Source organism: Lycium barbarum, chromosome 5, assembly GCF_019175385.1.
Source record: "Lycium barbarum isolate Lr01 chromosome 5, ASM1917538v2, whole genome shotgun sequence".
NCBI lineage: Eukaryota > Viridiplantae > Streptophyta > Magnoliopsida > Solanales > Solanaceae > Lycium > Lycium barbarum.
Window position 1 is genome coordinate 48,012,196 of NC_083341.1, and position 17,043 is coordinate 48,029,238.

Sequence of the window (17,043 nt, forward strand, 5' to 3'; positions counted from 1 at the left end):
AGGCCATGAAAACTTGGCCAAGACCCACAACTCCTACAGAGGTTCGTAGCTTTCTGGGCTTAGCAGGTTATTACAGGAGATTCGTTGAAGGTTTTTCCTCTATTTCTGCACCACTCACAAAGTTGACACAGAAATCAGCCAAGTTTCAATGGACAGATGCTTGCGAACGTAGTTTCCAAGAGTTAAAGGGTCGATTGACTTCTGCCCCAGTTCTGACACTTCCAGAGGGATTGGAAGGATACGTTGTGTATTGCGACGCTTCAGGTGTTGGGCTAGGCTGTGTGTTGATGCAACATGGCAAGGTGATTGCGTATGCTTCAAGGCAATTGCGGAAACATGAGCAGAATTATCCTACCAATGACTTAGAATTGGCCGCGGTGGTCCATGCATTAAAGATATGGAGAAATTACTTATATGGTGTCCACGTGGATATTTACACAGATCATAAGAGTCTTCAATACATCTTCAAGCAGAAAGAGTTGAATTTGCGGCAACGACGATGGCTAGAGTTGCTAAAAGACTATGATGTTGAGATCCTGTACCACCCTGGAAAGGCAAATGTGGTGGCTGATGTTCTTAGCCGTAGGTCGATGGGAAGTCTAAGTGATGTACGACCAGAAAAGAAAGAGATGGCCCGTGAGCTTCAACAGTTAGCTAGCCTAGGAGTCCGAGTAGCGGACTCAGGTAGCAGCGGAGCTACTATCCAAAATACCGCAGTCTCGTTGCTAGTGGCAGAAGTGAAAGAGCGACAATACGAGGATCCCATGCTAATGCAGTACAGAAATACACTCCCTCAGAAAAAGGAGTCATCATTTGACATTTCAGGAGACGGAGCTCTCCGATGTAGAGGAAGATTATGTGTTCCCGATGTGGCAAGTTTACGCCACCAAATTTTGAGAGAAGCTCATAGTTCCCGTTATTTTGTTAACCCCGGAGCGACGAAGATGTATCATGATCTTAAGTCTATATATTGGTGGAATGGGATGAAGAAAGATATAGCGGAATTCGTAGCTCAGTGTCCTAATTGCCAACAAGTGAAGATTGAACACCAAAAGCCGGGTGGATTGTTGCAAGCTATGGAAATCCCAACATGGAAGTGGGAAGTGATTAACATGGACTTCATTTCAGGCTTACCCCGTCCTCGACGTAAATATGATTCCATATTGGTGATTGTGGATAGACTCACCAAGTCAACTCATTTCTTACCGGTCAGGACGACCTATGAGGCAGAAGATTATGCGAAGCTTTATCTTAAAGAGATAGTAAAACTCCATGGCGTCCCGGTATCTATTATCTCCGACAGAGGGACTCAATTTACAGCTAGTTTTGGAGGTCCTTCCAAGAGGGTTTAGGGACCCGAGTTAGCCTTAGCACGGCATTTCATCCCCAGACCGATGGACAAGCTGAACGTACTATTCAGACTCTTGAGAATATGTTACGAGCATGTATGATAGATTTTGGAGGGAATTGGGATGATCATTTGCCACTCATTGAATTTGCTTACAATAATAGTTATCATTCCAGCATTCAAATGGCACCATATGAAGCTTTATATGGGCGAAAGTGTAGATCCCCAATTGGATGGTTTGAAACCGGAGAAACTAAATTGATAGGGCCAGACTTAGTCCAGCAAGCTATAGAGAGGGTCAAGCTTATACAAGATCGGTTGTTAGCAGCCCAAAGTCGTCAGAAATCCTATACGGATAATCGTCGAAGAGACTTGGAGTTCAAAGTGAAGGATTGGGTATTCTTGAAAGTGTCGCCAATGAAAGGCGTTATGAGATTTGGCAAAAAGGGGAAGCTTAGTCCCCGGTATATTGGACCATATGAGATTGTGCGCAAAATAGGCAAAGTGGCCTATGAGTTAGATCTACCTCCGGAATTGGAGTCAGTCCATCTAGTATTTCATGTCTCGATGCTTCGAAAATGTGTTGGAGATCCTACTAGGATCGTCCCAGTAAATGATGTGCAAGTGACAGAGAAATTGACTTATGAAGAGGTACCCATTGCCATATTAGACAGGCAAGTACGGAGGCTTAGAAACAAAGAGGTGGCCTCGGTTAAGGTTCTATGGAGAAGCAGTAAATGAGAGGAGATGACATGGGAAGCAGAAGAAAGTATGCGATCCAAATACCCACATTTATTTCAGTCCTTGGAAGAAGCCCAAGATGAGACGTCAAGATCATAAGGTATGTATATTTCCTTTTATGCTTTTGGGTCATGTGTGGCCAAAAATTTTATGTTGTTATGTTGTGGCCCTGTATGGCATCGATATTATGGGTTGTTGTGGCAGGATGGTAGCTCCATATTATTAGGGGAACTCTGGCGAAATTTTTGTACAACTCCCGAGCACTTTAACATTCGGGGACGAATGTTCTTAAGGGGGGGGGGGGGGGGGGGGGGGGGGGGAGAATGTTACACCTCGGAAAAAAATTTCGTTGGTACGTAAGTAAACGAACTAGTGATAAGTATGATTGCATGAGGCCCATGAGCAAGAAACGACGTTTGATGACCTTAGGCGAGATTTCGAAAGTATCCGATGTGAGATGAGAAAGTTGGCTAAGTTAAGATGAGATATAAGGTGAGCAATGCATGTGCATGGACGTGGGTGATTAAAATGAGAAGTCTAAGAGATATGAAAAGTTGCAGGTTTGAAATCTGCCCAGTGGTCGTAAATTGAAAAATACGGACCGTAAATTGGCATACGGTCCGTAAACTGGAAGTCGTAAATTACCATGCAAGACTTCGACTTTCTGCCCAGTTGAGAAAGGGTAAAATACGACCAGGAGGACGGACCGTAAAGTGATTTACGGCCCGTAAACCATGGTCGTAAATTACCATGCATGCAGCCAAAGTTTCTGGTTCTGGAAATGGTTAAAGACGACCACGAGGGACGGTCCGTAAAGTGGAATACGGACTGTAAACCTCCATGGACGACCACTGTTCACCCAACACAAATTTTTGCAATTCATTAAATAAGGGAACCAACACTTATTTTATTTCATTACAACATTACACCACTTCTCTCTAAAACCTCTCTCTACATTTATTATACAAGTTTTCAAGGATATTTAAGGATCAACAACATAAAACAAGGTGAATCAAGAGTAAGAACATCATCAAAGATCATCTAGGTCAAGAAATCCAAATGGAGAAAAACTAGGGTTTTGCTCAAAGTGGAGTATTATTAATCAAATCTTGTTCCTACAACTTCTAAGGTAAGATTCATGATTTTTACATGATGTTTAATGTATTGAAGAGTTGAAATACATGGATTGTAGAAAATATGGTCAAGTAGGTCATGAATGATGAATAGTGACATTTTGAGGAATAATTTGAATTGAATCATGAATGTTGTCGTGTTGTGATATGAATGCATTATAAATGGTACTAAGATCATGAACTAGACACTTTAGACGAATGGACGAAGTTGGATGTTATGACCATGAATATGGGTGAATTAGAGGAAAATTAAGGAATCTAGATAATGTGGATAATGTGAATGACTAATGACCATCGTTATGATATTAATGAAGGTATATACGCTAGCATTGGAAGGAAGCGAGCAAGTGTAGAATAGTCCGACGAAAAGGTATGTAAGGCTAACCCTTCTTTCATAAGGCATGGTTCCTTGGCCAAACTCTTAAATCCTCTATATGAGTATGTTGTATTCAAACGATTGACACTCCGAGCTCATAAGCTCACGATCCTCGATATGTGCTACGATTGTACTACGCACCCCATATGACGAGTAAGCATAAGATATAGACGTAACGAAAATGATGATGATAGTGATGACGATGATAATAATAATGATGCTAAAGGTGTCTACGGGCTATTATACTTACATGTGCCTATGAAGGGCTATAATGACACCCCGAGCTTATAACGCCGGGTAGGATATATGTATATGAATATGTATAAAGTATGTATACGATTACGAAACGCGCGCACACCTCTGCAGATGGTACGGATAACCCTGAAGCCGTGGTAGGGCCAGGTATGAGTAACCTTGAGCCTTGGTTGGCCAAGTATGTATGAAACACCGATCCTATGACGTCGGGTATGCTATGTAAATGCCATGTATATGAAATGACTATGTATATAATACGAATATGAATGTGATAAGACTATGTATAAGAATATGAATAAGGACATGTATACGAATATGAGCACAAGTACGGTACGAGTACTATTATGTAATACGGATGATGACGTAGGTGTAGAAATACGTATGAAAAATGGAAAGTCCTACGAAAGGCAGGTAAGCGCTATGACGATGATATTATTATCTCCCCCCTCCTATGCTATTTCATATGTTGTTCATGATGCTTATTTATTGATGTTGCTCATGCTTTACATACTCAGTACATTCTTCGTACTGAGGTCCTTTTGTTTGTGGACGCTGCGTCATGCCCGCAGGTGCACAGAGAGACAGACTCTATCCATAGCTGCCTATTCGGAGATTACATAGAGAGCTCCATTTCCTTCGGAGCCATATCTTTTGGGTACTCATTCTTTTGTGTATATAATTATGGGCATAGCGGGGTCCTGTCCCGTTAATGTGATATGTTATACTCTTAGAGGCTCGTAGACATGTGTGTGTGTGGGTAGATGTGTTTGGCCTTGTCGGCCTATGTTTTGTATATCATTTTATCGGCCACGTTGGCCCATGTACATTGATGTGGCATAGATGTCTATGATGATATAAATGGGTTGTTGTCCAAATGGGACTAGTTGACGAATGAATGGAAATGCATGTATAATTATGTGGATCACCTAGATGTAAGCATAAGAGTAAGCTAAGAGGGTGCCCGGTTGGGCTAGCACTGGGTGCTCGTCGCGGCCCCGAGTTGGGTCGTGACACCACCACCCCCAACCGCCGTCCCCCCACCCCACCAATAATTTATTTCCTTTTTCTTCTCTTATTTAGGTCTATCAATGTCTTTATAAGACCCACCAACCATTAATGAAAGGTGAGATGAAAAAAAAGAGTCATAGTAATGGTAAATCTCCATTTTTTCCGGTGAACAAGATGGTAATGTTACTTTTCAGATCTAAAAAGGACAAAAAAAATGATGGTAAGAAATAATATCCAATTCACAAATTAATTTTATATAAATTAAAAGAAATGAATTGTTATAACGAAGAGGAAGAAAAGAAAAAAAAAAAAGGAACGAAGAAGATGAAGAGAACTGAACGTCACAGTGGAGACAGACGGGAAAAAAGGGGAAGGGTGGGGTGGGGTCAGACAGGCAGGGGTGGGGGTTGAATTATTATAATGAAGAGGAAGAAGAGAAAAAAAAAGGAAGAAGAAGATGAAGAGAACTGAACGTTTCAGTTCACAGTGGAGACAGACGGGAAAAAAAGGGAGGGGTGGGGTGGGGTTAGACGGGCGGGGTTGGGGGTTGGGCAGGTGGGTTAATTTGTTATTAATTTATCTATTAAATTTTATTTAAAAGAGGTAAAATTTTAACCAAAAAAATAAAAAATTTAAGGATGCTCTGTCCACGCGCCGAAGAAAAAGTGGAATCAATTGTTGGGCCACGTAAGCGCCACATAGGCAAAAAGTACCCAATAGGATCAATTTAGACTGGTTTAGGTACCCAATATGTACAACCTTTAGTTTAGATAGCCCAGAGGAAAATGTGGTAAAATTTAGGGGCTATCTATGACTTTTGTCAAGTATCTAACGTACAATGTAACTAAACATCATGTTGTAAACCAAGTCGCTCTTTAACAATGTATTATTCTTGATATTCTTGATCATCTGCTCCCCTTATTAACAATGCGATATCTTGGCAGCTATCTTTGTGTGCGTTGTTTAAGTTCCTGCATTTGACCATCTCAAAATAAAAACTAATCGCATATAAAAATCCATATCTGATTGAGAGAAAATCGAAGAAGATAAAACATTTGAAGCACTCCAACAAATCCATGGAAATCCTACAAGACAGAATGCCAATTTAGTGTTTAGCTCCTTTAGAGATCGTCAGTGCTGGAGTTAAGAGGCAACTGCACGTTTCTTCTTGGAATTGAAGCTTGTGATAAACTCGCAAAAGATGTGTACATTAGCTTTAAGAACAAGTGGAAAAGAAAAAAATATATGTATCCACGTTCTATATTTTGAATTGGCACTACTATCACCTACCTGAAACAGAAATAAGTGCACCAATGACGATGATTTTAAATATAATACAGGCAAAAAATGGTCAAAAGAGCAGCCAGTGACAGAAAAAGGAAAACTCTTCAAAATGGATATCACCAAGGAGATAAGAAGGATAAGAAAAGAAAAGGACATACTTTTTACTGAGTTTAAATATTCTCAAGATCACAATTAAGAAAAGAAATCTCTACATTATCAACTTCAATAACTTTTGTAACGTATACGGGTACTTTTGTTCTTCCTCCAGTGGCATAGATCATTTTATGCTCTGACTAGCCGAAAGCAATCTACAAGATCATAAAGAGGAAAGGAAACATAAATTGGTCAACTGAAGATCAATGTTGGAAGCAAAATTTGATAAGGAACGAGAAGAAGATGCCCTCTAAGTTGCACGGACTCACAGTTTAGGTGCCGCACCCGTCTTGACACAGGTCGGGTGCGGGTGCGAGAACGGAAAACATCCGGGATACGGTCAACTAACTCCGCATACTTTGACCGGAGTCCGTTGACAAATTTGGGGGAAAATTTTGAGATTTTGATTTCTCAAAATTAAAAATAAAACAATTTTAAGATAAGGAAAATGACATACCTTCAATATTGTAGTACTTTTATCTCATTTTTGCTGCTTCATATTTCATATAAACCAAGAATACAAGATTGCGTTTAGTGCGGATGGCAGAGAGAAGCAGTGATATAGATGGAGGGTTTGTTTCCGGCCTTAAATGACTCTCTCTTTCTATCTTGAGGAAAGAATGAAGAGCCAGTGAAAGAGACGACCTAGAGGCTAACTTTGCTATGTAAAAACTTTGCTATGTAAAAGTTTGAAAAGGAAGTTTGGAGAATTTGAGGAAAACGACTTAAAAGTTACAAGCTTACAGCTGGAGGAGATGTGTAGGAGCCCGTTTGGATTGGCTTACAGCTTAAAGTTGTTTGCAGCTTATAAGCTGAAAAAAATAAGTTGGGGTAGTCCAACTTATTTTTTTTGGCTTATAAGCTGTTTTCAGCTTATAAGCTGCTTTAGATAAACTAAGTCAAATGGGTCCAATTATTTTTTTGAGCTTATTTTAAGCATAAAATGACTTTAAGCTGGCCAGCCAAACACTCAAAAAAGCTGAAAACAGCTTATAAGCCAACTTATAAGCCAATCCAAACGGGCTCTAGAAGCTAGAATTAGGACTCTTAAAGTCTTAATTGTATTAACGTAAAAAAAATGACCCCTTTATTCTCCATATATGTTATTTTTATCCCCTTTATTTTCCATTATATGCTACTTGTGACACAAAATTGAAAGACACCTAATTATGCTATTTATAAATGTTTCTTTCTCATACAATATAGGGATAATTTCTAAATTAATTATTAGCATGTCATTTTTTTATAATTAATTTATATTTTTAATCGCACAAAAGCACGGACAAATTTACTGGTTGTACATAATAAAATTGATCCCTTTGTACAACGGATTATTCTTGGAACGTATTTTTTCATATACCGTTTAAATAATTTAAATTATTAATTATTGTAACTTACAGTATTTTTTACATAATTTCAAATATATAATTTGATAATGAATTGAAAATAACTTAGAAAAATGATAGAGAAGAATAATCGAGCATTTTAGATAACTACATCAAGAATGAGAGAATTTAAGAGCACTTAATTTATATTAATTAAAATTAATTTAGGAGCAATAACTAATATTGAACTATCAAAATACTTGAAATACAATTATAACCGGATACGCACCCCCCGAATCCCCGCACCCGTATCCATAACTAGATACGCACCCCTGAATCTTAAAATTTAAATTTTACCGAATCCAACACTTGGATCCGTACCCATATCGGATACTCGCACGAGTCCGTGTAACTTAGGATGCCATACCTCAAAAGTGAAAATGTAACTGCCAACATCAATGTCTTGGGGAAAAGCATCTAAGTAATGCACGTCAATTTTATGGATCAAAGATAACAGTCCAAAATTTTAGATATGTTGGCGAAACTTATTAGAGCACCAAGATAACCGGATACAAGAAAGAATGCATCAGATTTATCCTCAGAAGAATTAACTGTTTAAAAAAGGCACACACAAAGCATGCTAAAGCATTGGAACTAGACACAAAGCGGGTTGTGTGAAGTCTATAATTACCTGTATTTTTTCACTAGTCCCAGTCGCGAGGGCTTCGAAGACTCTGATCCTTAACTGGTATTTCTCTTCACGAGGCTTTAATAGAATGTTTTGCTGCAGGCACAGAAAGAAAAATGCTATGAACCACATTCACTGAAAAGAGAATTGAGAATACAACTATATATTATACCGTTCTAAGATGTTCAGCTTGAGTAGATATCTGCCGATTAATTTCTTGCAGCACTTTTCTCAACAAGGTACACGCTGACAGATTTAGACACCGAACTAATGTTAGCCCATATATTTTGTAATGTATTCATATAGAACAGAAACTCTACGAGTCAACATATGTAAGTTAAGTGTCTACTTGAGGAATCTCTGTTATAGACTCATTCGTGGGTAAGGTTTATGCAAGGCGGGGCCCTCAAGTTGAGAAAGATAGTAACGTCAAAGAGGATAAGGAGATCTGAGGCAGCTGGCAGATTTTATTCGCATTAAAATAGGCAGTAGTTTAGTTTTACTAGAATTCTTATCTGAATAGATTTTCTATGTTAGTAGATTCCTAGATTTTCTTAATATCTTGTAATAGGGTTCTCTATTTAAAGACACAGATGGAATAAAAGGCGAGAATTTCTATCAAAAAAAACAAGAGGTTTGGACTCTCTCTAACGAGTCCTAAGGTTATAGGCTCCCTTCTAACAAGCTTATTTGTTCCTTCAGCAAAATAGGTCGTTCACGGAATAAAAACAAGGGAAAGGATCTGTTAAGCATAGACTTTTCAGTGAATCGCCCTGTGACAAGATCCATATCGCATAGCCGTAACAACTTGGTACCAGAGCCAAACACGATGGGCGATCCAAGCAAACTTGAAGAGTTACAAACTTTCCTTCAAGAGGCGCAGGCTGCCAATGAAGCGCGAATCGCAGAAGCAGTGGCACAATCTGAATCAAGAATGGTTACTAAATTGTAACAATTAACGTTACAATTGCAGGAGTTCATGGTCGGGTTTAGCAAAAATCAAGGAGGAGATTCTGATGCTGGAGTGAGCAGCAACATGGGTAACCAGCCCGGCAGACCAGAAAATCAATCCAATCAATTGACGGGAAATAGTGTGGTACCAAGATACACAAATCTGGATTTTCCTACTTTTGACGGATCCGATGACCCATTGATTTGGCTACATCGCTGTGAGAAATTCTTCTCCAATCAGAGAACAGCTGAAGCGGATAAGGTGGGATTGGCTGCATTTCATCTTCTAGGTGAGGCACAGTTATGGTATCATCAAGTAGAACAAGAGTATCACGCAGTTGACTGGTCGGAATTCAAAGAATATTGTACTCTCAGGTTCGGGCCTCCACTGGGAAGTAATCCATGAGGTGATCTGGTTAACTTGAAGCAAACAGGCTCAGTTGAAGAATATCAGCGACAATTTCAAGAACGGTTAGCCAGGGCCAGCAAATTTGTTCGCGTAGACCAGCAAGTTAGCCTTTTTACTGCCCGGTCTGATTGATTCCATTCGTCTTGATGTTGAGATGCAGAGTCCATCAGATTTGGTTCATGCCATGAATATAGCTCGAGCATTTGAGAAGAAACAGAAGGTAATGCGGGCAACATCTTCTCGGAAGGAAACCTGGCAAGGGACTAAAGGCTATTTCAGTAATACTGCGACTTCAACAATTCCAACTCCTATGGGCAGCAATGCACTAAGTGGGATTATTGAATCAACATCTGTAAGTTCATCTGCTCCTTTTATAAAGAAATTGACAAGGGCTGAAATGGCGGAGAGAAGGACAAAGGGATTGTGTTATAATTGTGATGAAGTGTATTCGACTGGGCATCAATGTAAGAAGTTGTTTTGGTTGGAACTAGCTGAGACAGATGATGAAAATACTGACCATAAGGATGTACAAGAACCTGAAATTTCCTTGCATGCCATCACGGGACAGAAGAGCGCAAGAACAATGCAGTTACGGGCACTCATGAAGGGTCAAGCATTGTTGAGCTTGGTTGATTCAGGCAGCACACACAATTTCATTAGTTATACAGCAGCCCAATACTCGGGGATGCAAGTACAACCTGGGACAGGTGCCAATGTTTCACTTGCTAATGGAGAAAAAGTTTACAGCAAAGGAATTTGCCGTGCGGTGTCTTTTTATATTGATGATACTATTTTTAAAGCCGACTTCTTTGTTATTCCGTTAGGGGGCTTTGACATTGTTCTGGGGGTAATCTGGTTACAAACGCTGGGCCTCATTCTCTGGGACTTTGCTTCACTCACAATGAGTTTCACTTCAGATGGAAAGCAAGTTGTCTTTCATGGGCAGCAAGCCAGTTCGAAAATGCAGCTTGATTTATTGCATGATTCAGGTGAGAACCCCACTAAATTAGAGCAACTCTTGGCTGAATTTGATGACTTATTTCAAGAACCTACAGGGCTGCCTCCTATGAGAAATTGTGACCATCACATCTGTTTGTGACCTGGTTCCGAACCAGTAGTGGTTCGACCATACTGCTATCCTCATTTACAGAAAGACGAGATAGAAAAACAGTGTGAAGATATGTTACAACAAGGGATCATTCGGCCTAGTAAATCACCATTCTCATCCCCAATTTTGTTGGTCCGTAAACATGATGGAACTTAGCGTTTTTGTGTTGATTACCGCAAACTGAATGCCAAGACAGTGAAGGATAAATTCCCAATTCCAGTGGTGGATGAATTATTAGATGAATTGTATGGGACAAGATTCTTCACGAAGCTGGATTTAAAGTCTGGCTATCATCAGGTACGCATGGATCCGATGGATATTGAGAAGACATCCTTTCGTACGCATCATGGACACTTTGAATTCTTGGTCATGCCATTCGGCTTATCAAACGCACCATCCCCTCTAACTAACATGCTTAAAAGGAACTCGTTCCAGTGGGATGATGCAGCTTTGGCTTCTTTTGACGCTCTTAAAGAAGCACTTGTAACTGCTCCTGTTTTACAATTGCCAAATTTTGATGATCCGTTTATAATTGAGTGTGATGCCTCGGGAAGTGGTATAGGAGCAGTGTTGCAACAGAATGGCCATCCAATTGCTTTTTTCAGTAGACAACTGGCTGTTCGACACTTTAAATTGGCCGCATATGAACGCGAATTGATTGGCTTAGCTAAAGCAGTGCAACATTGGCGTCCTTATCTATGGGGCAGGCCATTCTTTTCTTGATTCGCACAGACCATTATAGCCTTAAGTATTAGTTGGAGCAAAGGCTAACCGCTTCACCCCAACAACATTGGATTAGCAAGCTTATGGGGTTTGATTTTTGTGTGGAGTACAAGGCTGGACACTTGAATAAGGTTGCTGATGCTTTGTCTCGTCGCCCTACTATGGAGGAATAGGTGTATGCTATCAGTCAACCACGTGTTTTATTACTTGATGCGATTAGAGAGGAGACACGTATGGATGCTTCCTTGCAAGAATTAGTCCAACAAGTGCTCCGTCATGAGCTTGATGCTTCTTGGTCAATCAAAGACGATCTACTCATTTATAAAGGTCGTGTCTACTTGCTGCCTTCTTCCCAATTGATCTCGACAATTCTGTCAGGATACCATGATAATGCCCATGAAGGGGTACAGAAAACATTGCAGCGCATACGACAAGATTTCCACTGGAAGGGAATGAAGTCGATTATTAAGGATTATGTGGCTGCTTGTCCAGTTTGCCAACGCAACAAGGCTGAACACCTAAGTCCAGCAGGCTTACTACAACCACTTGCACTTCCTGAGCAGGTCTGGGCTGATATCGAAATGGACTTTATTGACGGCTTACCAAAGGCATGGGGGCAAAACAGTATTGTTTGTGGTAGTAGATCGGTTTTCTTTGAGAATATTGTTCGCTTGCATGGGATACCCGAATCGATTACATGTGACAGGGATGTGGTTTTTACGAGCACCTTTTGGAGAGAATTGTTTCGTCTATGTGGCACGAAGTTGGCATTCTCTTCTACTTATCATCCTCAAACGGATGGTCAAACAGAGGTTGTGAATCATACTATTGAAATGTATTTACGTTGCTTGATTGGGGATTATCCAAAGAAATGGGTTGAATGGTTGCCATGGGCTGAATATTGTTATAATACTTCCTTTCATACTGCATTGCAAACAACTCCCTTTAAGGTTGTTTATGGTCGAGATCCTTCTCGTCTATTGTCCTATGTCGCTGGTTCTTCGCGAGTGGAGGCTGTTGACAATTCCTTGCTGGATCGTGATTCAGTTTTGCGTGACATTCGCAGCAAGTTGCAACAAGCACAGGTTAGGATGAAAGAATATTATGACAAAGGGCACCAAGAGGTTGCATATGATCCAAGTTCACTAGTTTGGCTGCGTTTACATCCTTATCGTCAAAAATTTGTAGCAAGTCAATTGCGCCATAAGCTTGCACCCCGATTCTTTGGGCCTTTTCCTGTGCTGCGTCGAATAGGAGAAGTTGCGTATGAGTTACAGCTGCCCAGCGATAGTAAGTTGCATAATGTGTTTCATGTATCCCTCCTCAAGGCTTTTAAGGGTGCTGCTCCAACAGATCCTCCGACCCTGCCACCATTGGAGGATGGTCGTGTTGTTCCTATGCCTTGTTCTGTTCTACGTGCTCGTCTTAATCGGGGAACTTGGGAAATTTTAGTGCACTGGTGTGGGTTTGATTTATCAGATGCTACTTGGGAAGATGTTGCACATTTTCGTAACGCCTATCTAGACTTCGAGCTTGAGGACAAGCTCTTTACAGAGGAGGGGGGTAATGTTATAGACTCATTCGTGGGTAAGGTTTATGCAAGGCGGGGCCCTCAAGTTGAGAAAGATAGTAACGTCAAAGAGGATAAGGAGATCTGAGGCAGTTGGCAGATTTTATTCGCATTAAAATAGGCAGTAGTTTAGTTTTACTAGAATTCTTATAAATAGGTAGTAGTTTAGTTTTACTAGAATTCTTATAAATAGGCAGTAGTTTAGTTTTACTAGAATTCTTATCTGAATAGATTTTTTATGTTAGTAGATTCCTAGATTTTCTTAATATCTTGTAATAGGGTTCTCTATTTAAAGACACAGATGGAATAAAGAAGGAGAGAATTTCTATCAAAAAAACAAGAGGTCTGGACTCTCTCTAACGAGCCCTAAGTTTATAGGCTCCCTTCTAACGAGCTTATTTGTTTCCTTCAGCAAAATAGGTCGTTCACGGAATAAAAACAAGGGAAAGGATCTGTTAAGCATAGACTTTTCAGTGAATCGCCCTGTGACAAGATCCATATCGCATAGCCGTAAAAATCTCCCATTCTTCCGCTCAACGCTTTCATCAAGAATCTCATTTACAACTCTTAGAAGTGACTGCTTTGGGACAATCTAAAAGCAATTAAAATCAAATGAGTGGAATAATTATAAACTAGCAAAATAGCTTTATTGACAAAAAAGGGAGAACTTGTTACTAACATCCAAACTATAGAATTTATTTAACTAGCAAGATAGCTTCATTTACAAAAAGCGGGGTATTTGTTACTAACATCCAAACTGTTAGATCTCATAATGTCTGACATGTTTGCAGTAGGAATTTCAGTGTGGCTATCAAACAGTTCAGCCATGTGTAGATATGCATTCACAACTGAAAGATATGCAACTGCTTAGAAAATATAAAAACTGCACATGAAGCATATAAATTTTACATCATATCTGCAGCAAAAGCACCAAACTTTACCTGTTTCGCCATACTACAAGCTTTGTCACATGAGTTCAGTATCTGAAAGTAGAAGACAGAGAAATTAAGTGCCAGACCAAGCCTTATGGGATGTGTTGGAGGCTGATCTACCAGTGCAATTTCTTTCAATGACAAAAAATGCAGGAAAACAGAATTAGGGGAACTCAATTTTCCAACCATATGATGGAACTCTGTATATAAAATGAAATGCAAAGATATGACCATACAAGATTTTACCAAATGTAGAACAGATAAACAAACTCACATACCAGACTAAACAATTTTCAAAATTAACAGTTCATCAAGATGCGTTGTCGCCATCGTAACACAAATCCTGCTATCACAGCAAGTAACTAGGAACTAGATGTAGTTTACCCTAGAGGCTCAACGTAACATCATTTTAACCTCCAGCTAAGCAATTCATTTCTCACAATTTCTACCATATTAATAAGATTAATATATATGTGACAGAAAAACTATCATACAATGGAAAAATCAAACCCGATTTAACAATCTCCACTACTTTTTTTTTTGATAAGTTTACAATCTCCTTAATTTTTTTCTCATAGTGAAGCGACTGGTAACACTAAGAAACCTTTTAGCCTATCTCCAGTTGTGAAATCTACTTTGCTGCTTTTGCTGCGACATCTGAGCGAACAATGGTTCTTCCAAAGTGCACACAAAGTGTGAGTGCAACTGTAAACTAGAAGAGTTCTTAATATCATTTTCTTCTACAAACTGAACCATGCATCTCATTCTCAATACAGGAAGTGAAAACTGAAAACAAGAGACCCTTCTGGAAGTATATCAAAATATTTGAACCTGATGCCAACATCAATTGATAAAACAATAATATTCATCATCATGCAATCATCTGATTCTTTAGTTCACTATCCTTTTGCAATCATCTGATTCTTTAGTTCACTATCCTTTTGCAATCATCTGATTCTTTCTTCAAGCGAGAAAGAGAACAACTGAGTTTCTTGTAACGCTCAAAGAGAACAACCAAGTTTCAAAAATTCAGATGAAAGATCATCACCCACACATATTAAGGAAAAAAAGAAGAAGATTTGGTAAAAAGAAAATTGAAGGAGGAGCTAACCTGTAAATTGGAACAATAGCCCTAAAAGAACAAAATGAACAGGAAAAGAGAAAAGATAATCTGCATATCGTGGACTAAAACTATGCATTGGGAGAAGACATAAATGCCACGTAGAATTTCTAATAATACATCAGCTACTTGAAATGACTAAAATGCCACAAAATATCGGAAATAGCTAAAAACAAACATGTCGATCTACACCTCACTCGCGTTTCTATATAGTAGAAATGTTAGAGGATCAGAGATGACCAACCTCAAAATTCTTATAGAACCATATATGAAGTTCCTCCAGGACATGGCCTGAGCATAACAACTCCGAAGTTGTATGAAAAACACTTTCAATGGCTGGTATGATGCCTCCTAATGGATACTTTTCAAAATTTGATGGTACATAGCCAACTTTAAGAAAGAACTTCCAGGCATTGTGTTGGAGTGCGTTAGTGTTAGCCAAGTACCACGCATAATCACAATTTGATTAGTTGACTAACAGTGAAGAAAACTTGTAAATATTGAACAGCATACACAAGGAAACTGTAGATACCAATCAATAAGAAATAGCATGTTCATATGATATTATCAGGCATAATCACTATGCCTATATGGTTAGTCGATTGACATTGAAGAAAAACTTGTTATATTCAACTGAAAACAAAAAGAACACGGCATGACCAAAGCCTATCGCTTTAGCTTTTGTCAACCCCTGCAAATGCTAAACCTAACCTGGATTTAGCAACTAAAAGATAAAAAAATTGTGCATCTTTTAAACTAGGAATCCAACACTCAGGGAAGTGTGTAAAGGTATTCTCTAATGCAAAAGGTAGTCTGTGTGGCATTTTCACAAATAGGTTAGCCACAAGCTTTATTTTCATTTTCTGTTCTCCCAAATCAATCAAAAAACCTTCGATCATAGCTACTCTCAATTTCGCTCCGCAATTTTGTTCCACGAACTTGCTCTCAGAAGTAAGGCGCTAGTTTATTACTGATTTGGAACTGTGAGAACAGAAACCCTAAAAAATGCATCTAGAACAGAGGGAGTATATATTATGGAGGAACTTACCAGTCATTTTTACTGGAGAAATTCAAGGAGTTCGCCGGAGATAGAGATAGCGACGGCGAGGATTTCGCCGGAGATAGCGATAGAGACGGCGAGGAGTTCGTCGGAGAAGATGAACAGTTGTATCTCTGTTGGGGTGGCTCAGAGGTTATTTGGTTGAAAGGAACTGAATTGATTCTAACTGGAAATAGAAATAAAATATTATACTTAAGAGGGAAATTATTACCGGCAAATGTTCAAGTGCCCCCTAATAATAGACTTCATTAAGCAAATTAGTGGCAATTACCTTATTGCCGTTAAATAAATGCCACTAAAAAGTTAGTTTGACGTAGTGTACTCAAGTTCGAAAAGAGGGTTAATGTGAGAAAACAATTTTGGTAAAAGCATATACTTCCTAGTTCAATTTTAATGATGATATTTGATTATTTATCAAAAGTAAATATTAAAGAGATAGCTGTAAAGCAAACTCACTGAGGAAATATTATGTCGACGAATTACAACAATAACAAATAACGTACCGAGTGTGTTTTCACAACTGAAGTTTGGGAGGGTAAAGTGTACGCATGTAGGAATTAAATACATAAATAAAATTTAAATTATGAAAATTGTATCAAATACTATCATTAGTGGAATGATGTCATAAAATTTATGGTGTCTTAAAATTGCAATTTTTGAACGTACCGAGAGTTCATAGGTATATTTTTCTTAAGATTATGTCAGGTATATTAATGGATGATCGAGTATCTCTGTCGGTTTTTTCAAAAAACCCTCTCAGTGACATTTACTGAGGCTCGAATTGCCTATGCGTCCTGTACCGACAAGAGCTATAAGTAAATCCTGATTATGTTTCCGAGGGTCTTTTGGAAACAGCCTC

The 17,043-nt window shown here is 39.1% G+C and overlaps 1 protein-coding gene across 7 annotated transcripts; it reads right to left on the bottom strand.

Moving 5' to 3' along the window:
• Positions 1-5,571: 5,571 nt before the first annotated feature.
• Positions 5,572-16,473, bottom strand: LOC132640829 (kinesin-like protein KIN-14P). Of its 7 annotated transcripts, none has more exons than XR_009582416.1 (5): positions 16,173-16,473; positions 14,014-14,055; positions 13,823-13,935; positions 8,484-8,557; positions 5,572-8,407 (listed from the first exon to the last, which is right to left on the bottom strand). XR_009582416.1 is itself a non-coding variant. In XM_060357611.1 (4 exons), exons 1-4 carry the CDS (start codon positions 16,177-16,179, stop codon positions 5,860-5,862), a joined length of 261 nt encoding a protein of 86 aa, XP_060213594.1. In that variant the 5' UTR covers positions 16,180-16,456; the 3' UTR covers positions 5,572-5,859. The 7 variants fall into 7 exon arrangements, 1 of the variants encoding a protein (XP_060213594.1); XR_009582414.1 differs by having other exon boundaries at positions 13,823-13,920; positions 16,173-16,470; XR_009582412.1 differs by lacking the exon at positions 16,173-16,473 and adding an exon at positions 15,369-16,166 and having other exon boundaries at positions 13,823-13,920.
• Between the last annotated feature and the right edge of the window lie 570 nt (positions 16,474-17,043).